Below are 24,496 nucleotides of genomic sequence, written 5' to 3'. Positions count from 1 at the left end.
AGCGTTTTGAATAGCTTCTCTCTTGGCACCTTGTCATATGCCTTTTCCAGATCTACAAAACTTAAATACACATCTTTGTTATATTCCCATGATTTCTCAACTATCTGTCGTAAAGTGAAAATCTGATCCTGACAACCTCTATTTGGCCTTAATCCAGCTTGTTCTTCACCAAACTTGTCTTCCACAATCCTTCTCAACCATTTCTCAAGTATACTTGCATATATCTTACCAAGAACAATTAGTAGAGAAATACCTCTGTAATTCTCACATTCTTTTATTTCCCTTTTTATATATGGATACTATGAGAGCTCTACTCCAATCATCTGGAATTCTTCCATCTGTCCAGGTCTTCTGAACTATGCAGTGCAGCCACTGTAAGACTTTTATACCTCCATACTTCAGCATTTCTGGTCGAATATCATCTACTCCTGCTGCCTTTCCACATTTCAGGCTTTTGATGGCTTTTTCTACTTCAAGTATAGATATGCATTCCTGACTGCATGCCTGGTCAGTGTTTTTTACCACTGTGCTGTCATCACTGCTTGTTTAATTTAGCAATTTTTCGAAGTAATTACTCCATACTTCAAGGATATCATTTTCTCCCGTTTTCATGTCACCTTTATCATCTCTAACTCCTTTTACAGCACTCTTTCCTCCATTCCTAAGCTTCTTCAACAACCTCCAGAATATCTTACCACCTTCTTGATATTTATTTTCTATATTCTTGCCAAAGTCCTCCCATGACTTTTATTTAGCTAGTTTTACACACTGTTTAGCTTTCTTACATTTGTCTCTGTATTCTCTTAGAGCACAAGCTGATTTATTTGCCAGGAACTTTCGATATGCTTTCTTCTTTTCCTTCACTGCCTCTTTAACTTCCTGTGTCCATCATGGAGTTCTGATTTTTCTATCCTTACAGACAACCTCACTACATGCCTCTCTAGCTGAATCAATCAGTGTTTTCTTCAGGGCTTGCCACTGAATCTCCAAGGTTTGATTCCTGCTCTCAAACTCTTTCATTTTTTCTTCAATAATCTTTGTGTATCTACAGTTCACATCTGAGAGCTGCTCAACTTTTATTCACTTTAAAATTTTCTTACATGTTATTCTTTTCATTCAATTTTATCCTGCTCAAGACTAAATAGTGATCACTTCCAATTTCAAATCCTCTGTACACTTTAGTGTCCTGCACCAGAGCAAAAACATCACTATCAACAATAACATAGTCAATGAGACTTTTCTTCTTATTCCTTGCCTCGTCTCTCCTTGTGAATTTGTGCAATTTTTATGTTGGAATATGGTGTTAGTGATAACCAGTCCATGTCCTGGGCAGAAATCCAACAAGTAATTGCCATTATTATTTGCTTTGCTCGTTTCTCCAAATTTTCCCAAAATATTTTTGTATGTCTGACAATCATTTCCTCCTCTGCTATTTAGATCCCCAACAAGGGCCAACTTTTCCTTTTTCATTGAGTCAGTTGCTTTCTCTAAAGCCTCAAAAAATTCCTCCACTTCTACCTTAGTAGAACCTTCTGTGGGACCATAGGCACAAATAAGTCTCATTGTCTAGTTCCCCATTCTGATATTTGCCCAAATCACTCTACTTGAGACTGCCTGCCATTCAAGAAGATTAGCCTCGTATTTAGTGTTGAATACAATGGCTACTCCTTCTTTTCCTTGATTGTCATTTCCTGAATATAACATTTTGTATTTATTGTTCAGAAAGATCTTACCAGTTTTTATCTTTTTTTTTTGTTTGTTTCAGTCATATTTCATTTTGGGACCATAGGCACAAATAAGTCTCATTGTCCAGTTCTCCATTCTGATATTTGCATCCGAATGGGGAACCGACTGCATGCCTGGTCAGTGTTTTTTACCAGTGTTGTCTTCACTGCTTGTTTCATTTAGCAATTTTTCGATGTAATTACTCCAACCTTCAAGAATATCTTTGAAAGATCGGAGAAAACATCACTATCAACAATAACTCTCCATGCTACTGACTGTTTTGATCTCTGGGTCATAGTAACCAAGCCATGTTTCATCATTAGTCACAATATGAGCCAAAAATTTTGCAACTGATTTCTCAATTATTATTCATTCATTCATTCATTCATTTCTTTTGTCACACACAGTTTTTATTGCTAATGATGCACTATCATCATGATACTTATAATTTTTTGTTCTATTTGTTAACCATTTAGGTTTCTCTGGTCCTTCAGCTCCTTGACATTTCCTTTTTTCACTCAGAATTGCATTTAAATTGATAATAAGTAGCATGAACAAGAAATCTTGGAAATGCAGAACATCTGAGAATGTTTTTGTAACACTTGTAAACCTGTTCTGCCTTATATTTGTAACATGTAGCTGCTCTGATACAATAATAACTATTAATGATGTAAAATGAAATAAATCACTGTAATTGCCTTTCTGATGAAATTACAATAAATGCATTGTAATATATTTTAAAATAATCACAACCTGCATTATAGTGAAACTCTCACTGTTTGAAACTGCATTATGCAAGATATTGCTGTATTTTATGAAGAAAGATATGATTCAAACTGAAATTAAAACCAGCATGAATACCTTAAGAGAATCTGCCCCTTTGTTTTGAGTGGTAAAAAAGAAAGTGGACAGTTCTATTTAAATATGGCAGAGAGAGAGAGAGAGAGAGAGAGAGAGCAAGCTTGGAAGATCACTGTCACAGTGAGTAACCATCTACAGCTATAGATCAAGAAACTGTTGAAAAAATCCATGCTATGTTGGTGAGGCTATGTGCATCTTAACTTGAATGGTTGCACTATTCTGATCCACGAATTGGCTATGCCAAAAATGTTCTCAAGGTGGCTGTTATATTTCCCTTCCCTTTATGTGTCATCTCCTATCTAGGAGGTTGGCTACCATGATGTAACTCATGGTTGACTATGGGTGTAATGACATGTGGTGTGAGGACCACATATTGTCATAAGTATTCATGGCCGTAAATCCGTGTGTGTGTGTGTGTGTGTGAATAACTGAATATAATTGACCAGACATTTTAAGCATTATGATGCTGTTGTATATTAAACTTTAGTTACTTAAAAAAAAATTAAAGCAATCTTTTTTATAATTTTAGCTTGGTACTAAATCAGATACAGATTTTGTATTTGATTTCTTCTAAATATTAATAGAAAATACATCTTAACAATGGATATAAACTGCTAGCCTTGGATGGCTGAGTGTATTGCATTGCTTCTCCAACCAGTAAGTCATGGATTCGAATCCTGCTATGAGCATGGATGTTTTATGAATGAATTTTATTGTCCAGTATGAGACCACCACCTTGCTTATTAGAGGCCTGAAATGATTTGGGGAACAGAAAAAAAACAAGTTCTGTGTTTGTTTGAGAGTAATATATGGCAGAATTAAATAGAAGAAGGTAGGTGATTGCTCATCTTAAGTAATTTAATGGTTTAATTCACAGTACAAGACAATAAATAATATATTTATTTACTTAGTTGCTGATATTTTATTGGTTTTATATCTATAATCTTTAGAACACAAAGAATTTGTTACACACTTTGTGCAAATAGCAATAATCAGTTAATAGCAGAAAAAGTTTAAAATTGTAATGGACAACACAGAGACTAAGAGACCTAAATGCCACCGTCTATTCTGGAATAGAGGTTTGCAAGTATTAATGGAATTTTAAAGTTACTGTCTCTTTAAAGTTAATATATATTTTTTGTAGCTTGATATATCCATACTTCTGGAGGTTTGGGGAATGTTTTAAGCAGCTGATTTCAGAAACAGTCTTTTCTCCAACTTGTAATAACTTATATGTTGCACTTAGTTTTTTTTTTTTTTTTTTTTTTTTTTTTTTTTTTTTTTTGTCATCTGCCAGTCTGAAACTTGCTATAATGATGGCACTGAATGTTCTCCTAGACAGATGTCAACAGGTCATCTGTCCATATATTAAGCCAGTTTATAAGTACAAGGCAATTCATACTTCTGGATGTGATAAAGGATAGCTTCTCAAAGGGCAAACTCTATCCTATATTGAAAAGAAAAATATGTAAAAAAAAGTTTTTAAAATAATTAAAGTCAAGTACTTTCAGAGGTGAGCCATAGATCAAATATGCGTATAATATTGAAGAAAAAATGAAAGACTTCGAAAACAGAAAGTAACTGTGGAGAGTGTCACTATCAAGCTGTGAAGAAGACACTGTTCCATTCAGTCAAGGAAGCATATTGAGAGTTTCTTTGCAAGAATAGAAAATCCAAACTTCATGATGGGTTCAAGAAGTTAAAGAGGTGGTCCTGCAAAAGAAGAAAGTTAGCCAAGTTTTCTTACATTCTTCTCTGTATACTAAGCTGTATTTAAAAGTACTTAAACAATAGCCATGGATAAACTTTGGTAAGAATATAGAAGATTAATATCATAAAGTTGGCACAATACTTTAGACACTGTTGAAAAAAGCTTAGAAGTGGAGGAAAGAGTACTGTAAAGGGAATCACAGATGATGAAGGCAACATGAAAAGCAAAGATATTCTGGATGGCTGAAATAATTAAATAATTATCAAATTCTCAAAAGTGAAAAAATTATAAAATGAAATGAATACTGATGGAATGGTAGGCAGTATTCAAGAGGAATATAATCAGGAATATATATCAGTACTTGATGTAGAAAAAGCCATCAGACACTTTAGTGGAAATACAGATGGAGTAAATGATATTCAACCAAATGAAATGCTCAAATACGGAGGGATAAAAGTTTTATAGGACTTCACTGTGTAATTCAGAAGACATGGTCTGAAGGTAGGATGCCAGATGGTTGGAGTAGAAGCTCTCGTAGTGCCCAACTGTAAAAAGGGAAATAAAAGTGAATGTGAGAATTACAGAGGAGTTTCTCTACTGAGTGTTCCAAGTAAAATTTATGCAAGCATAATAGAGAAGGAGGCTAAGAAAAAAATTGTGGAAAGGAAACTTAGCAAACATGCTGGATAGTAGCTATCAAGATCAGATTTTCACTTTAAGACAGATTGTTGAGAATAATGGGAATATGAAACAGGGATCTGTGTTTAAGTTTTATAGATCTGGAAAAATGTATATTACAAGGTGCCAGAGCAATGCATAATGTATATTTGAGTTGTAAGCCAGTAGTTAGAATTCCAGGAGGTAATACAAGAAGATGATTTGATGTAAAATCAGATGTAGGAATAGGATGCACACTCTTCATTTTTATTTACCATCTATGTGGATTGCATTATGAAAGTGGCATAAAACCTGGTATCAGCAGGAGATATTCAACTTAGTTTAATTTATGCAGATGATGTTATGCTGCTAAATAAAGCCAGTGCAAGTCCTCAGGATCATTTGAGTAGATTGAATTAAATAAAAAAAAAAAACTGCTGTAATACATTTGGTATGAAAATCAGCAATAAAAAAAATAATCAGCTTGAAAATTGGCAGGAATATTGAAAATATTGATTGCATGCTGAATGGAGAACCTACAGAACAAATAAAATATTTCAGCTATTTAGGCACAATTTTTAGTGAAGATGGAAAATTAAATATAGCAATAGAGAATGGAATAAGCAAAGCTGGTATGGTACGGAGTACTGATCATTTGTTGGTTTTCTGCAGAGTTTCCTAAAAGAATCATGTCATCAGCAAATCATAATCCTAGGTGATTTAGTTCTTTTCCATTTACCATAATTCCTCTATTTTTCCCAATCTAAGTTTTTAAAAATTTCTTCTAGAGCTGCTGTAAATAATTTAGACGAAATGGCATCTTCATGTCTAACTCCCATTTTTTATAGACAGACAAATCTATTGAATTACGCATGGAGGAACACATGAGGGACATTGCTTACAAGAGACAGCGAGCCAGTGCCTTTCAAGCCATATCCTTTTCTCAGCTAATCCTAATGATGAAACCCCAAGTCATACAGTCCGTTGGGACAGATCTACTAACATCTTTCATTGCCATGTTGAATTGGAGAGAAAAATCATAGAATCTAGTGAAATCATCCTCAACCCTGAACATCTAAATAATAACTTGAGCTACAACCTCCCAGATAGTCATTCAGCTGTAATCATGTACTGGCGTTCACGTGATACTGCAAGCATGCACTCTCCTAACAATGCAACAAATAAAAGGACAGCTTTAAATACAACTACAATGTTTTCTAATTATGTATAGCGACCCTCTATGTTGTTCACAGTTTTTTAACCACAGTTTTTTAACATTCTTTTTTCTTTTATAATGTCACCTGATGAAGGCTGTTATAAGCCGAAACTAGTTGTGTTTTACTATTAAACCCCCTTTTACCTAACTCTCGGTTTAAGTCATTCAACTCTTTTCACAATATGTATTTCAACCGAGTCAATAATTCATCACACACACACACACACACACACACACACACACACACACACACACACACACACACACACACACACACACACACACACACACACACACACACACACACACACTTATGAGCAGTTGAATTAGAGATACCTGCCTAGTAGCAGGTAGCACCCCTTTCGCCTTGATGACAGCGGCAATGCGGCGTGGCATGGACTCCACAAGGCACTGGAAGCATTGGGGAGCCAAACTGATCCATGACCGCTGCACAGCCTCCCACAATGCACAGAGATTGGTCGGAGCAGGGTCCATGGTGCGTATATATCTCTCTCAATAGCATCCCAGATGTGTTCGATAGGATTGAGGTCAGGAGACCTCGGGGGACCAGCAAAGCATCCTCATGTCCGTGGAGTGTTCATCCACCCACTCGGCCACAATTTGGGAGCGGTGGGCCAGTGCATTGTCTTGCTGTAGATACAGGTCTCTTGCAGGGTGCTGTAGGTACAGAAATGGGTGTACATGATCTGACAGCAGGTCCCTGTATCTTTTGCCGGTGAGGGACGATGGTAGATGTACCGGGGGACCCATTTCATCCCACGTAAACAGTCCCCATACGAGGATACCACCTCCTGCCTGAACTGTACCCTGCTGGCACAAGGGATCCATCGCTTCATGTGCTTGGCGACTTACTCGTACCCTGCCATCGGCATGTGCTAATGTGTACCCTGACTCATCAGTCCAGGCAACCTTTTTCCATGCGTCGAGGGTCCAATGGTAGTGTTCCTGCGGCATGCTAATCGTTGTGCCTTGTGACATTCGGTGAGCAAAGGTACCCTAGTCGGGTGGTGGCTTCTGTATCCCATAGCGAGGAGATGGTTCTGGATGGTATGGCTGCTCACACGTCGTTGTTGTCCAGCATTGAATTGGCGAGTAATCTGCAGCACTGTAGCCTGTCTATCTGCTGTTTCCATTCAAGCTAGCCGACGGCGTCCCCCTGTCATCTACACGTTGTACACCACGCAGTTTTCCTGGCGGCTGTGGTTTTATCCAATTCCATGTACTCACGGTACACTCTTGACACAGTGGCCCCGTGAAAAGCCCAGTGCCTGCATGACTTCGGAGATGGAGTGCCCCATACATCTGACTCCGACTATCTGGTCGCAATCAAATTCGCTGAGATCTCGAGTCTTCCCCATTCTGTGCTCGACTATTACTCAGATGGTCAGTACAAGGTCTGATGACATCCCTGTCATGCGCCATATGGCACTATTCCATTCGCTATTATCACGCCATTATAACATATTATCATATGTGACTTTCACTGAAGAATGGTTGAAAGCATGTAGTACATTAATACTGTGAGTGGAGAAATTTTGTTCCCATTTTTTTTTTTTTATTGATATTATATTTTTTATATGTTTAACTAATTTTTTTACATACATTTGACTAGTGTTAGGCATCCTCATCAAATTCATGATATACACCCTCAGGAGATACATTATAACAGTACTATATCATTACACACAAATAAAGATGTACAGGTAACATCATTATTAACTTCCTCCTGTCAGTTTTACTCTAAATGTTCTACTTTATATTTTGGTCTTTTGAGGCATTTCTTGCTGTATCAATCTACTTGGAACTTTTTATCCTGCCATACTGGCAAAAAATACTTGTTCAGCTAACCTTTCCTCTCCAATTCTGGTTAAGTGACTGTACATCTGAAATTAGCTCTGCTAACAGATTTCTGAACCGCATAATATCATGTTCTTTCCTAATATCCTCATTTTTAATATGGTACTGCCATCTGCTCACTCCCTTTTGATCCAGTCTTAGGTTTATTTCTAACACAGCTCTCAGATCCATAAGTAAATATTGGTTTCAGCACTGTCTTGTATGCAGCTAGTTTAGTGTTTTCACTAATTTCTTTATTATGCTATATAATTTTTTTTTTTTTTTCATTTGAGTTCTTACCATACCAGCTTTGCTAATTCTGATGTCTGTTTCCAGATTTAGCCTGCCATCTTCACTAAAAACTGTACTTAAATAGCCGAAATGTTTTAATTGTTCTATAGGTTCTCCATTTAAGATGCAGTTCATGGTTTCAATGTTTCTGCCTATTTTTATTGTCTTCATCTTTTTATTGCTGATTTTCAAACAAATTTATCACATAGCAATTATTCAGTTTAGTCAGATAATTCTACAGATTTGTACTGGATTTATTTAGGAGTACACCTTATCTACATAAAGTATAGAGAGGAGATCAATACGATTAATTTTGATATCAGGTTTAATGCCATTTTCCTTCATAATGTGATCCATATGATTTGATTTATGAAGATGTTTGTTTAACATCAAACCATCTTCCTCTAACGCCTTCAATTGTAACTGCTGACTTATAACTCAAATAGACTGTTTTTTTTGCTTGATATGATCTTTGTCTTATGCCTTTTCCACATCTACAAAACTTAAATACAGATTTATGTTCCCATGATTTCTCAGCTGTAAATCTGAATCCTGACAACCTGTGTTTGGCCTGAACCCAGCTTGTTCTTCTTCAGGCTCCCCTTCCACAATCTTTCTTAGCCTTTTATCAAGTATATTTGCATAAATCTTACCAGGAACACTCATTAGGGAAATTCTTCTGCAATTCTCACATTCAGTTTTATTTCTTTTTTTTTTGATGAGTGCTGTGAGAGGTCTACTCCATTTATCTGGAATGCTGCCTTCTGACTATGCCATCTGAATTATGCAGTGAAACCACTGTAAAACTTTTATACTTCATATTTCAGCATTTTTTTTTAAATATCATCTACTCCAGATGCTTTTCCATATTTCATGTGTTTAATGTTTTTACTTCAAGTATTGAAATGTACTCCTGATTGCATTCCTGTTGAATGTTTTCTGGAGTAATTACTTTGAAAGACTGCTAAATGAAACCAGCAAGGACAGCACAGTGTTCCACTGTGCTGTCCTTGCTGGTTTCATTTAGCAGTCTTTCAAAGTAATTACTCCAGATGTCTAGAATATATTTATTTATTTAATTTTTATTAATTATATATTTTTTGTATGTTAATTGATTTTTTACATACAGGTTTGACTAGTGGTATAGAGAAGAATAAACTGGAATTGTGGTAGTTGAGTTGTGGTATCAAGTATCTAGCCTTATGTAGTGTAAATATTCATTATGCATTTAACATCCAGTTTTCAAACTGTTTAAACTAAACATATTTGGTCATTTATATAATTCAAATACAAACTTATTTATTAATTACTGACCATTTATGAAAAACAAAACTACATTAGAGCCTACCAGTTTCGCCAGCAAACTGTCTGGCTTTTTCAAAGTGTTTACAGAGACATGAAAACTAGTAAATGCAAATTGAAAGGAACATAAATAACGTTGTAAACCAACTAGCAGCTAAGGTTACACATTCGTGTGACAGAGAGGACCCATTGTTCTTATTCATTATCATGCATTCGTGTTTGTTGTAAATGTGTAACGTGATTACTGGCTAGCTGTAGTTCAGATTGATTTAGAGAGAGAGGATCAGGTTTTTCCATGAACTGTTTAGGATTGCACCTTGATTTCTGTTGAGGTTTTCACCAGTTATTAACACTATTGTGGCTTCCTTGAATAAACGATGTCTGTAGTTGTCATCCAGATATGGCATGGAGCTGTTTTGCTACTCTGTCGTGTGGTTAGATGTACAGAAATGATGTGCTAAGCTGGAAGAGATACTTTTTGTCTAAATTCTTTTTGTCTAATTTCTAAACTCTGTGAAGTTTGTCCGATGTAGGCAAGACTACAGGAGCAAGTCTCCTGGTCATGTCTCCGTAAACGCCTTGAAAAAGCCAGACAGTTTGCTGGCGAAACTGGTAGGCTCTAATGTAGTTTTGTTTTTCGTAAATGGTCAGTAATTGATAAATAAGTTTGTATTTGAATCCAGTTTTCCAATTATGTTTGCCAGTTAGATTTCAGCTTTCTGGTCTGTTTCTTCATCTTATGGATGATTTCAAGAACAAATACTGTATACTGTTAGGTGTGCTATTGTAAAAACTCGATGTAGCTTAAAAAATTCTAAAGCACATTACATTGATTTTTTATATAGCTCAAGTCCCATGAGAACTGTAAATAACCTTGTTTGTTTCTATATATATTTTGAAAATATTAATGTAGTTAACCCTGTGGGAAGTGAATGTATTTACTGTTTTAGGCAATGCTTTCCCAGGGGTACTTTGTATATGTATAGAGTTATGTGTAAGAGTGCAGGAGAAGTTGTTTACTAGTTTTGTATGTAAGAGTTGCTTACTCCGCTAACACCTTTAAAGATAGTATCTAAGAGTGCTGCTAGGTTTAGCGAAGTTTCTGTGGCCCCGAAAGGAGAAGCAAAGTATCAAAGAGGTCCGCTAATTATAGAGACAAGTTTCGGAGTAGAACAAAGAGCGGGTTAAACTTAAAAGAGGATGAGAGAGTCATGCCGAATTCTTCGGGGTTTACTACCCTTAGTGCAAGGTTCCAAGATTGTAGAATAAAAAGGGACTGAGCCAAGCATAAGGGGCTTTCCGGTTCCAGTCGCCAGAAAGAAGAGCTTCCAGGCCAGAGAGAGAGGACTTCCAGACGTTGCCAAAGAAGGAAAGGCTTCTAGATGCCAGACAGAGGGATCCTGGTTGAGAATTGGCGACAGTTTCAGTTTCTTGGAGACCGCAGTCATCCAGGCATTTTCGGCGATCCAAGGCAGAGGAGAAAAGGCGTTGTAAATTACTCGAGGCAGCTTTGCTCTGAAGTTTTTCTTTTCGCTGTGGGAGAACAACCTTTTGCCAGTCGCAGTCCACAGCCCACTGTTTTCCCAATGAGATATTACTGAAGCCAGACATTCCTGAGAAAGCTCAAAATCTGAGATGAAAGAAATGCCATAAGACTGTAGTGAAAGACTTTTGATTGAATGTGCGATGCAGAGTTTTTTTGTAAGTTCAAACCTTTTGTATATTCTCTCTCATAGTAGGTTATAGAAAGACGTTTAAGAAATTGTTCAATAGTAGTAAGAAGTGTCATTAAGAGAATCGATTGGCATATTGGAAGTTGATATAAAAATTGTAAAGATAACTTAACAGAGAGTTAGCTAACCTCTTTGCAAGTAAATTAGAAGTTTAATAAATTGAATTTGTAAGTGGAGAGTAAATAAGATTGTGAGTTAAAGAAGTTAATTAGTGTTAAAGTAAATAGGTTTTAATTTATGCTAAAGATTTTATAAATGGATAGAGAAAGCAATCTCCCTATTGCTTAATTCATGTATAATTTGTAAATAAATGTGTTTTAATTATTTGTTAAAAGAGTGCCGCCTGATCTTTTATTTTACAACTGCACTGTTCTTAAATAAATCGGACTTGTGAGCGGGAAATAATTTAAGGCAATAAAAACAGTTCAGTTACTTACAAACCACGACTGTTAATTTGATAAAATTGATAAAAGAAACTTTGCTCGTGAGAGAGAGAGAGAAATCTATCAGAAGTTTTATTTAGTCTTATGCCAATGAAATGATATATTGGTGGCTCAGTCTGACAAAATAAATTTCCATTATTCATGGGCATTTGACTAGTAAATACCTTCGGGGTATTGTATTTACTAGGCATAGAAAAAGCACATTAGAGTAATGCTATAAAGAATTAGGAATAGAATAAAGATAGAAGAGAGTAAAGTTATTACATACAAGTATAGGAAAACAACAAGAAAATATTACACTATGGTGGGATGGGTATATTGCAGTGTTAAACAACCCACCAACTTCTCATTTCTGAGAGAAGTATGGATTATTTCATAGTTGTGATTTTTCAACATCAGTTTGATTTTTTGAAATCTTGAGATCATTAGCTCTTTCAAAAATAATGAAATATGGACCTGACTCAATAAAGATCTACACAGATGTCTCTAAAAATCTGAATGGCAATTCTGGGAGCGACATACTCATATATGGCTCTCAAAATATATAGCTAAAAACAACCAACAGTATAAGATGTAACTTATGCCATGCAGAATTAATAGCCATTAACACACACTGCAACATTTGGATAAACAAAACCGAAAGGAATTTATACTTTTCACAGATTCCTTAGCAGCCCTTCAAGCTATTAAGAACTGCCACACTAGCCATCAAGAAATACTTAGAGACATAGCAAAAAACATAAACAAACTACATAAGGATTCTGAAATAATTTTCCAATGGATTCCATCCCATGAGGGATTAAAGAGAAATGAAACTGCAGATGAAGTAGCAAAAATGGCTGCAACATCAAGTGATACCACAGATTTTAATCTTTGTAAAACTACTCAAAGAAAGAAAACATAAAAAGAATGATTCTCCAGGCCATGACTCACCAGTGGTATTCAGCAGAAAAAACAGGAGCTACCATCAACTCCAAGTTTAATTGCTGTGCCACTACCATGATCTCTTGTCTCAAGACCAATAAAATTTAGCAATGGCAAAAAGTCTTCCCCATCTGTAACATCGAGGAAGCATTATTACTGCATTTACTAACTTGTATGAATATTTCTAAATGTGAACTTTATAACAACCCAGAAAATGTGCTGTATAAAATACATGAATTTGACCTCTAGGATCTGGTGTAATAATACCATAGGTAATATTAAAAAAAAAAAAAAAAAAAAGATCAAGTTATCATTCCCTTTAAAAGAATCTTTCACAGGTTTGATTAGGGGCCATAATATGCAACCAGCTTTATCTTTTGTTTGTTTTAAATATGAATCCCACCTGTAGATGGCTATAAGCCTATTGTACATCAGTACAATGGAGGGCAGAGGGTTGGATATGTCCATCAGCCACTCTCTTATCCATGTCACCAACTTTATGTACATTTCATTTGCTCCAATTTACATAATAAGGTTCTGCTAGTATTTTGCCAAATGTATCATTAAAAAGAATAATCATTTTAACCATAAATTTTATGTACTGCTATCTGTAAAGAATATTAAACAGATCCTGTTTAAGTGTAATTTTATGGCAAAAATTAATTAGTATTAATTTTTCCATAATTATTTTTAATAATTCAAAGTTGAATTCATTACCAGTAGTTTTTTTATTTTTTTTTAGGTGAGCTATTATTTCCCCCTGAAAACTCTTTGGCGGTCATTTTTTTGTGCATTAGTCGCAGCATTTGTTTTGCGATCCATAAACCCATTTGGTAATGACCATTTGGTTATGTTCTATGTTGAGAACACAAGACCGTGGATCTTCATTGAACTAGTTCCTTTTGTAATATTAGGTATTTTAGGGGTAAGTATATTTCATCTACAAATTGGTCAGTATAGATTGAATGTAATACCACAGCAGAAACTTAAATAAAATATATAGAATTATTATTGACATTAGGCTTCTGTGGTTCTGGTATTTATTGTAATGATTCTGGTATAACCACCTTATAAGTATGAAAGGGAAAATATTCATTCATTCAACTTTTTTCCTACACACTATGGCATACTTCAGAATAAAGTTAAATATTAATTTGAAAATGTGTAGATTGATTTTTAATACATAAACTGTTGTTAATGGTGCTAAACTGATAATGCATATCATTTTGCATTGCAACATTACACCTGCTTCGTTGTTAATCTGTACTCTGTAATAATCTAGTTCTATAAATCTTTCATGTGCTAACTACAGTTGGATTAAGATAAGCCCTTAGTTTTTATTGCACTGTGTTGGACATCATGTCATTTCAGACATGATATAAATATAAATTACGAGGGTGGTCTGAAAAGTTCTCAGCCTCGACCATAGATGGCAACACAATCAGCAAGATTTTGAAGCAAAAATGTTGTCTGTATCCCTTGAAATGGATAAAATTGAGTATTGTGCGGTTATAAAATTCTTTATAAAAAGAAAGTTTAATGCCAAAAGAAATTCATTCAAAGTTCATAAAAGTTTATCGGCATTCTTCACCTTCATTTTCGACAACTAAGAAAATGGGGTGCCGAGTTTAAACGTGGCCGTACCAGCCTTGAAGATGATCCGTGTGAAGGACGTCCAAAAAGTGTAACAACACCAGAAATCATTGATCAAGTGCACGATATGATATTGGATGACCGGCGAGTCGAAGTGTGTGAAATTGCTGAGACTATGGGCATTTCAAAAGAATATGTAGGATGTATTTTGCATGAAGAATTGCAAATGAAAAAGCCTTGCACAAGATGGGTGTCGCACTTGCTCACAGCAGATCAAAAACTCACTCACATGAAAATCTCTGAACAGTGCTTGAAGCGTTTTAACAAGAATAAAACTGATTTTATGCTTTGATTTATTACTATGGATGAGACTTGGATTCACCATTACACACCAGAATCCAAACAACAATCAAAACAGTGGACAGAATCCAGTTTTTCAGTGCCAAAGAAGACAATGTCAGTTCCATCAGTGTTTTGGGATGCTAAAGCATTTTGTTTATTATCTTGAAAAGGATAAAACAATAACCTGAGAATATTATTCCGATCTTTTAACCAGACTAGACAAAAAAATTCGTGAGAAAAGACCCGGTTTGAAGAAGAAAAAAATCATCTTATATCAGGACAATGCACCTGTCCATAAAGGTATTTTGGCAATGGGAAAATTAAGGAATCCGCACTATGAATTGTTCGAACATCCACCCTATTCCCCAGATTTAGCTCCCTCTGACTTCTATCTCTTCCCAAAACTAAAACTTTTCCTTGCTGGTCAGCGTTCTTCTTTGAATCTAGAAGTGATTGCAGCTATAGAGGGGTATTTTGCAGATCTTACTGAGAACCACTACAGGGACAGAATAATGGCGATGGGGTATCACTGGAATAAATGTATTAGTCTTAAGGGAGATTATGGTGAAAAATAAAAATAATTTTGAAATTATAAATTCGTGTTTTCATTGTTAGGCCAAGAACTTTTCAGACCACCCTCATATATATCATGCTCTTAAATATACAGTATCCAAATTACCTGATGTTTTTCCTTAGTAGTTATAAGCGAGGTTTGATTTGTGTACATCCCCACCCTCCACCACATGCCATATGTATTTCTTGTCTGTTTGTCTGATGTAATACATGCTGCATGCACATAATATTTTATAAGCACCAAGCTTCTCAAGGTGGCAAATGAAATTGTTTGGATCTGCTTCGATCTGTTTGGAAATGAAGTTGTATCTGCTTCGTTTGCAGATATATTCAGATGAACAGTGAAACCTTTCACAGTAGCATACAAGTTAAACAACAATGCCCAAAAACAGAATCCTGCAGCACACCACTAGTGACTTTTCTGTTTTAGGAATGATACCACTTCCTCATAAGCAGCTTGATATCTCTCTCTCTGACAGCCAATTGCCTGTCCGACACATTCTTGTTTCTTATTTATCCTTATCCCTTCAAATTCATTTATCAACTTCTCATATGGCAATCTATTAAAACTTTTGCAAAATCGAAATGTATTGCTGTGTTATGCATCCTCCCCCCGTCCAATGCATTTATCACCTTGTTGTAATGTACAAGCAGATTTCTGAACCAGACTTTCTTTGACAAGCCCATGTTGACCATTATAAAAAATATTGCTGTTCTGAATTCTACTTCTCACCAACTATCCAAGCTCTTTCCCTTTTTTGTAAACTGGAACAATTTTACTCTTTTCCCACTCCTCTGGGACTCACTTTCTTGCCAGGCTCTTGTTAAACAGGTATGCCAAGGCTTCTATTACTTTCCCTTAAGGCACATAGTGATATGTCATCAAATTCTACTGTGTCTTATTAAGTTTACTTAATTCTCCATATATCTTTTACTCACAATCAGTCACTCTTCTAGACTCAAGCTCTTCATTATGAGACACTTATGAGATGAAATGCTCATTGAATACCTCTGTAGCAGTTACTAATCTAATGTTTTCATACACTAACATTATTTCCCTATAAACATTCTTTCTCCTACACATACTGGCCACTGAATTAGAAAACCCTCTTTATGCAGATGTACATAAACATCACTTAAACAGCATATATGCAAAATACTTGATCATGTGTATCACCATGTGTTCTAGGCAACTATTTAAGAATGCTGCTGATCAATAGTGTTGATCACAATGTAAAAACAAGATCTTTCGGACTTCAATAAAGGACTCATTGTGGGTGCCTGTCTGGCTGGAGCCACAATTTTCAAAACAGTAGAGGTTTCTCAAAAGTGAGATATCCGGGGTGTTTAATCGATGGAAAAAAAAAAAAAAAAAAAAACCACATTACTTGTCTAGGAGAGGCATAACTATGGTCTTAAGGCAGTCTGTCAACAGCTAGATTGCTTCATCCGAGAAGGCTTGTATGACAAACAGAACTTCCTGTGAGCAGCAACTGACCGAAGTATTTAATGAAGTCTGTTCCCAATTCATATATCACTGAACTATGCACAGGGAATTGAAGAAGATTGGTATTGGCAATCACTAAAGGAGGTCTAACACAGTATTAAATAATTTTTTAATGCTGTGTTAGGATTTTTCTTGGTTCTAACTGGCTAATTCCTGATTATACTATTCATTGACTATCCTTAACAATTGTGTCACCTTCCTAACCTGCATTTTCAAGTCTTGTGCAGCTGATTATTACCATTCAGCTTTATGCTGCTTTCATAATGCCTTCTTCCAGACTGCATGCTTAATCGCTTCATTCATTTTTTTTTTTTTTCAACTACTTTATTTAGCCTATCTACCAGGACTGGCCAACTACGCATCCTTTTGGAGCCAAAATAATTTTGGTAAGACTTAGAAGAGCCGCAATCTTTGACTGATGCGATGGCATGGGAGTAAGTGAATGTGCGCATGGCGAGGTTGCGACAAGCTTTTCTAAGAACTGCTTTGACTAATTACATACCTAATTTTAAGGGGCTTACTAAGGAAATGGATACAAGGAAGGCCTCTACTAGTAACTAATTAATAAGTAACTAAAATTATCATGTTTTGACTTGAAAATTATTCTAATTATTCAAAGTAAGCTTGATTTAATGTATTTCAAATTAAAATTTTTATTGCAGTAATTTTTATTAATTCTTCACAATCTACTCTTCTTTTTTTGTTTATTTTTTCCTAGTAGATCAGGAAGAATCACGTGATGCATGGATGCGAACAGCATTGTGGCCACCCCTACTATATACTTTAATGAATACATTCAAATATTGCTGGTGTTCAAAAGCTAATGGCAAACTATATTTTTTTTTTATCTGTATATGAAAAAATTTTCATGATTACAGCCAAATGTGGACATACATTTATTGCCAGCATACTAATAAATTATTTTACACAAAAAAATGTGTTATAAATTTTGCACAAATTAAATTGCAGTACATTTTTGGTAAAAGTTATGAATTTCTTAAGGACATAGTTAAAAAATTAATGCACAGTGCTTACCGAAAACTTTGTGGAGAGACATTTCAGTATGGAATATGTCCACCATGAACTGCAGTGCAGCTCTCACAACGTTGTACCTTTCTTAGCACCAAGTGATTCAGGAATTCTTGAGGAAAACTGGCCCATTCCTTCTTCGAGCAAGGATAAGGCCTTGTTTGTTTTAGGGAAATTTCGAACAGCAATACATCTGCTTATTGCATCCCAAACATGTTCTAAGAGGATGAGATCTGGGGAGCATGCTGGCCACTCAGTTCGTTTAATATCCTCAGTCTCGAGAAATATCTCCACCACTTGTGTATGATGTGGTGTGGCATTGTCATCCATAAAAATTAATTCTTTGCCTACAGCACCACAGAATAATTGAACATGACATTGAAGAACTTCTTTTTAATATTGTTCACCAGTCAGTCCCTTTTTCCAGCACTTGTAGCTTGGTGCATCCATTAAGCATAATACCCCCCACACACACACACACACTGACTCCCAGCACCACCATATCTATCCCTCTTTCAAGAACATTACGCGATGGTAAGTAGTATCACTTTCATGCCAGATCAAGCATCATCTAGAATTGAAAAAAGGCTAAAAATGACACTCATCTGTAAAGCCCGTTGGTGTCTTGTCCAATTTTTATAGATACAACACCATTGATCACCCCCAGATCAAGTGTTGTCTAGAATTGGAGAAAAGACTAAAATGACTCTCCTAGTGCTTACTTATACGTTGATTCTCCAGCATTGAATAATATTTAAGGAAATTTACAAAGCATTGGTTAATAAATAAATTCATTTACTTACTATCCTATATTTTGCCAAAGTCAAGTTTGCATCATCAGGGAAAAATGCACTTGTATTAGACACTTGCATGCAGGCACACTTCAGTAACAAAGGCAAAGAAACTGCAGAGATACAGGAGACCTAAAGTGCTACAATTACGGTACCTTTTGGCTTCATTTGGGAGCTTGGTTTCGGACTGACAGTCTGTGGATGAGGGTTTTCTGCATGAGGGAGGATCTTATACAACCATATTTGTTTAGGTTGGGATGGTTTGTAAGAGCTGATTCCATTATAGCATTATACACCTACGTGTCCATAAGGATATGTGCTTTGCATTGTGGGATACTAAGGCAAGTGACATGAAGTTATTAGCCTCTATATACGAGTTACTCAGTCATGAAGTTATTTCACAAGCAAACTGTGTTTACTTACACTTGGATAAATAAAGGATTAAACCAAGAATTTCTTGGCATCTTTAATTTACAAGAATTTCAAGTTTGCAACTTTATTCCTTCACAAAAAAAAAAGAGCTTTCTTTAAACACAATTCTCTTAGTGCAGCTTATGGCTTTTTATCCTATTGAGAGCTACCATATGATCCCTTTGTGTGTGATTTGAAAATTTGAATGTGTACACACCTTCTGCTCAAAATCGTCAGTTATACAAATTACCACAAACTGATTCATATGAATTTGCTGTTGTAATCTTCAAAAATAGTGGCATCCTTAAGTTTTGGAAACCATTAGTTCTGAACAGTTCTTAAGTGGCATTGGAATCCTTCATGCCTAACTAACTTCACCTTTTTTTTTTTCTTCTAAGCATTTCATAATCTTCTGCATTCTAGTTCCACATATATCCCTTCCTCACAGAAGTCTTCATATGGGACTGGTTCACTGCCTAAGTGATCTCATTATCACTCTTGCAAAATAGATGGAGATTGTGCATTCCATTCAAAATCACATTCTCTCATAATATGATTAGATCCAAGACTCTTGATCCTTGTTGTCTCTCCATTACATACTGCCTAAGATAGTTGTACCTCAAAAACTAAAATTCATTTTCCTTATTACCATATTTGATGTCTTTATTCCAATCTATATTACATAATTAAAATGTTTCATTGAACCTCTGTAGCTCATTTGGTATAGATGAAGCCCTTTAGTCAGAAAGACCTGAGTTTGATTCCCATCAGTGATGTGAGGAACTTTTATCTGGTCTCTTTCGATGAAAGGTGAGTTAGCCGATCACATACAGAGGTAGGGGGTTTTTCACCTGGAAACTCGGGTTTGTCATCCCCCAAGAACAGGCAAACCAGCCCTGTGAACACACACACACATCTAATATAGGACACACCAGGAGGAATAGGACCAACCACCTTATCCTTGAGACTGTTGCAGTTGCAAAGTTCAGGGACAAATAAGAACCTTAAGAGTTTATGAAGCTTAAGAAGAAGAAGAAAATATTTCATTATGATCACCTTTCTTTCCTTCACTAAGTCAGTTTTCTGTGTTGCCACCTTCTCTCTCCAATTGCAATATCCAACTAAATATCTCACCTTGTCTACATCTTAATCACATCACATTGCCTCTCAAAAGTGCTGCTACTGTTTCCTTCATTGCATCTCCACTTTAGGTAGCCATAATTTCCCTGCTATAATTAACAGCTCATCTTCTCCTTTTTTTTACCTTTCGTCTCCTCATGAAAAACATTGCGTCCTTCTGTTTCCATTCCCATCAGGATGTTATACACCCTCTGTCCAAAAAGAAACTGAACTTTTCAAAAATAGAAGAAACTAGTGGCTCCACATGTTGTATCTTTTTGTTTTCGAAAGCAGCAACCTTCATTAGTGTTGTGTCAACTGTTTATGACATTTGTTTCATTAGAAGACAAGTTATAGTGCCAAGAGTGACAGTGTGTTTTGACAACCGGTTGATATAATATTCATACCGTACATGATGAATTCTCACTATCAATCGCTTCAAAACTTTGAGATAAAACTCACCATCGACCCTTTGGCCAGGCAGAACGAATTCTTTGGGGATAATGCCCTTGGAATCGTAAAAACAAATCAGCATTGTCTTTACGTTTGACTTCTCCAGGCGACTTTTTTTCGGATGCCCCTCTTCTGGTGGTCTCCACTCAGCACTCTGGGGCTTTGTTTTGAGCTCATACTGAAACCCACGTTTCATCACTAGTAATGATTGTTTCAAGGAAGTTTGAGTCCTTATGAGCGGTGTTAATGAAGTCCTTGCAGTGTTCAATTCGATACATTTTTAAACCACTCGTAAACTTGAGTATGGGACAAGCATTCATTAATGTATGCTTTTTGAAGCATTTGATGCGTTTTGGTAAAACTTTTACCAAGTTTAACACAAAAGTCAATCGCAGCTCTCTATTTGAAACTCATTTTCTGACCGTTCGTCAAAACACACTGTCACTCACTCTTGGCACTATAACTCTGCTTCTAATGAAACAAATGTCATAAACAGTTCACACAACACTAATGAAGGTTGCTGCTTTCGACATCAAAAAGATACAACAGGTGATGCCACAAGTTTCTTCTATCTTCAAAAAGTTCGGTTTCTTTTTTGTACAGAGGGTGTATAACAATGTTTTCACTTATTCCAAGGATCTTCATATGAACAAACAATCTATACAACAGTTTCATTTTTCTTGTTTTTTATGCCTGGCATTCTTAAGAAAGCAATTCATTATTGGGTTTATAACCAGTCCTCTCCATACGATCTCTTAGTTGTGACTTCTCTGCTTTCTGTACCTTGCCACATACCTTTATCACTGCTTAATCTAAACTTTTTCTCTAGACTCATCTTCTTCCCTGCATATTAGACCTTCCATATACATGCAATCACTACTATTTCCAATGCTACATCCTTCTCCTTGTGTTGTGTTTCCCTCTTCAACCTCATTTCCTTACCTTCTTTTCAGTCCATCTTGTATTCCTCTATTCTCATATCTTATCTTCTGTTTCACCAACTTTCCAATGTGGTTCTTGAACTTTTTGATCATTCCCATTTTCACATTCACTTATCTTAATATTGCTTGCATATAAGTCCTTATCTTTCCACTGTATAAGTTCTTCCACTATATCATGACATCCTCTCTCTCTCTCTCTCTTTCTCTCTCTCTCTCTCTCTCTCACACACACACACACAGTCTTCTCCGAGAACTATTTAAAATGCATTCAGATGAAAGCTATATTTCAGATATATTTTATCTATTGAAATCACTCCACCTACTGATATGTTATTACTTTTTTTAGTGCCAACTTTTTCTTTTCAAGGACCAAGCTGATTCTGCATCTTCCACCACATATAGTTTTAAAATGCTAATGATGTTAATATAAATCTTGTAGAATTTTTTTTATATGTTCTATGTAGTTTCAAAGTTAAATTAATCTATTTCTTTAAAATTACAGTTACACCCCAAGTTATGTAAGTAATGCTTCCCATAAACCTTTATGTAAGTCGAATTTGTAAATTACATACATACAATGAAATGTTCCATAGCTACTCATACTGTTGTCTTACATTCATTTTTTTTTGCCATCAATCAGATATTTTCCATTTTTTAATATTTTTCATTTTTGGGGTGATTAAAAAATTCAATTATAAAAAATTTTATCAATTGTATTTGAATAATATACATGCTGTAAATATGAAAGTATGAAAAATACATAATATAAAAGAATATAAAAACAAACTGAAATATTCACTTTTCAAATAAAAAAAAATATCTCGTGATGGCAAAGTTGGCTGTTCTAAGGAATGAATGCTGTTCTGCAGGAAGTTTTACCCCTTTCGATGTTGAAGACTGAGGGTAGTCAGGGTCGTCTGAGTTGTCATCTTGACTTTGTTGTGAATGGCATCTCACAAACATGTGAGATGCCATTCACAACATTGTTTCTGCCACATTGAGACTTCATGTTCAGTGTCAAATACATCTCTTTGATCTTTATTATTATATCTCCATAGAGTCAGAAGACTTATGGAATGTCCATATTAACCTTTATTCACACAATGCCTATCATACTTTTTCCTAAATTCATTCACCAACAAGGCACCTAGGCAACTGCCTTTGGCAACCCAGTACACTCATTTACCACTTTCAAAGCAAAAAAATCTGGTCTTCAAAGCCTTGCTTTAACTACACCTACAACTTCCCTTGTTCTCTTTCTCTCTCTCACACACATCCAAACATATATTAGAAATTGTTTTAGGAATGCCCTATAAAAATCCTTTGCTAACTTACATGTTTCTGTTATATTTCATTTTTTCATCATCATCATCATCTTCATCAAATTCCTGCCATGTACCCTCAAGGGGTGTACAGGATATGACAGTACTACATGAAAAAATTACATCATTACTAACTTCCTATCTACAATTTTCCTCCAAATCAGTCTGTTATTTGTCAAGACTCCAACATTATCAGATCTTATATTTCTATCGTCTAAGGCACTTTGTACCGTATCAATCCACCTATATCTTGGTCTTCCTCTGGGTCGTTTTCCTACCAACCTGGCAGAGAACACTTGTTTTGCTAATCTTTCCTCTCCCATTCTATTTAAGTGACCATACCATCTGAGATTAGCTCTGCTAACGCATTCCTGGATGCTGACAATGTCAAGTTCTTTCCTAATATCCTCATTTTTAATATGATATTGCCATTGATGCCATCTGTTCACGCCTCTAATCTTTCTCAGGACTCTCATATCTGCGGTCTCTAGTCTTTGGTCAAGTGTTTTACTTCTGACCCAGCTCTCAGATCCATAAGTTAAAATAGGTTTGAACACTGTCTTGTATAGCTAATTTAGTGTTCCAACTAATTTCTTTCTTATTCCATATGAATTTATTCAATTGACTTCCCACCATACCAGCTTTGCTGATTCTGTTGTCTATTTCTATATTTAGTTTACCATCTTCAGTAAAAATTGTGCCTAAGTAGCTGAAATGTTTTACTTGTTCCACAGGTTCTCCATTCACAACACAGTTGACATTTTCAATGATTCTGCCTATTTTCATTGTCTTTGTCTTTTTATTGCTGACCTTCATACCATATCTATTACAACAGCTATTCAATTTAGTCAGAGAATCTTGCAGACTTGTAGCGGATTTATTTAGAAGTATAACATCATCCGCATAAAGCAAAGAGCTGACATTAACATCTCCAATTTTGATATCAGGTTTAATACCACATTCCTTCATAATGTGATCTATATAGATAATGAATAACAGAGGGGATAATGTACATCCTTGTCTCACACCAGATTTAACATTAAACCATCTTCCTGTACTTCCTTCAATTCTAACTGCTGACTCACAACTCAAATAAAGACTAAGTATTGCTTGATATAATGCCCCATTGACACCATATAACTGCAGCGTATTGAATAGCTTCTCTCTTGGCACCATGTCATATGCCTTTTCCAAATCGACAAAACTTAAATACAGATCTTTGTTATTCCCATGCTTTCTCGACTATTTGTCGTAAAATGAAGATCTGATCCTGACAGCCTCTATTTGGCCTGAATCCAGCTTGTTCTTCACCAAGCTTTTCTTCCACAATTCTTCTCAACCGTTTCTCAAGTATACTTGCATAGATCTTGCCAGGAACACTCAGTAGGGAAATACCTCTGTAAATCTCACATTCAGTTTTATTTCCCTTTTTATATATGGGTACTATGAGAGCTCTACTCCAATCATCGGGAATTCGTCCCTCTGTCCAGGCTTTCTGAACAATGCAGTGCAGCCACTGTAAGACTCTTATACCACCATACTTCAGCATTTCTGGTCGAATATCATCTACTCCTGCTGCCTTTCCACATTTCAAGCCTTTGATGGCTTTTTCTACTTCAAGTATGGATATGTATTCCTGACTGCATGCCTGGTCAGTGTTTTTTATCACTGTGCTGTCATCACTGCTTGTTTCAT

At 35.7% G+C, this 24,496-nt stretch overlaps 1 protein-coding gene across 3 annotated transcripts in view; it reads left to right on the top strand.

Annotated features, from left to right (window-relative positions):
* Positions 1-24,496, top strand: part of LOC150105778 (H(+)/Cl(-) exchange transporter 4-like) — a 425,804-nt gene that overhangs the window by 239,985 nt on the left and 161,323 nt on the right. For all 3 annotated transcript variants that reach the window (XM_090394346.1, XM_090394347.1, XM_090394345.1), the window contains one exon: positions 13,463-13,645. In XM_090394346.1, the coding sequence (XP_090250472.1) occupies positions 13,463-13,645 (183 nt within the window). The remainder of the gene's footprint in view (positions 1-13,462; positions 13,646-24,496) is intronic.

This window comes from Typopeltis vanoorti, chromosome 6 (genome assembly GCF_054136105.1).
Source record: "Typopeltis vanoorti isolate ZY-2024b chromosome 6, IOZ_Tvanoo_1.0, whole genome shotgun sequence".
In the NCBI taxonomy this organism is placed as follows: domain Eukaryota; kingdom Metazoa; phylum Arthropoda; class Arachnida; order Uropygi; family Thelyphonidae; genus Typopeltis; species Typopeltis vanoorti.
The sequence above is the reverse complement of the archived record's forward strand: the minus strand, read 5'-3'. Positions and strand labels throughout refer to the sequence as shown.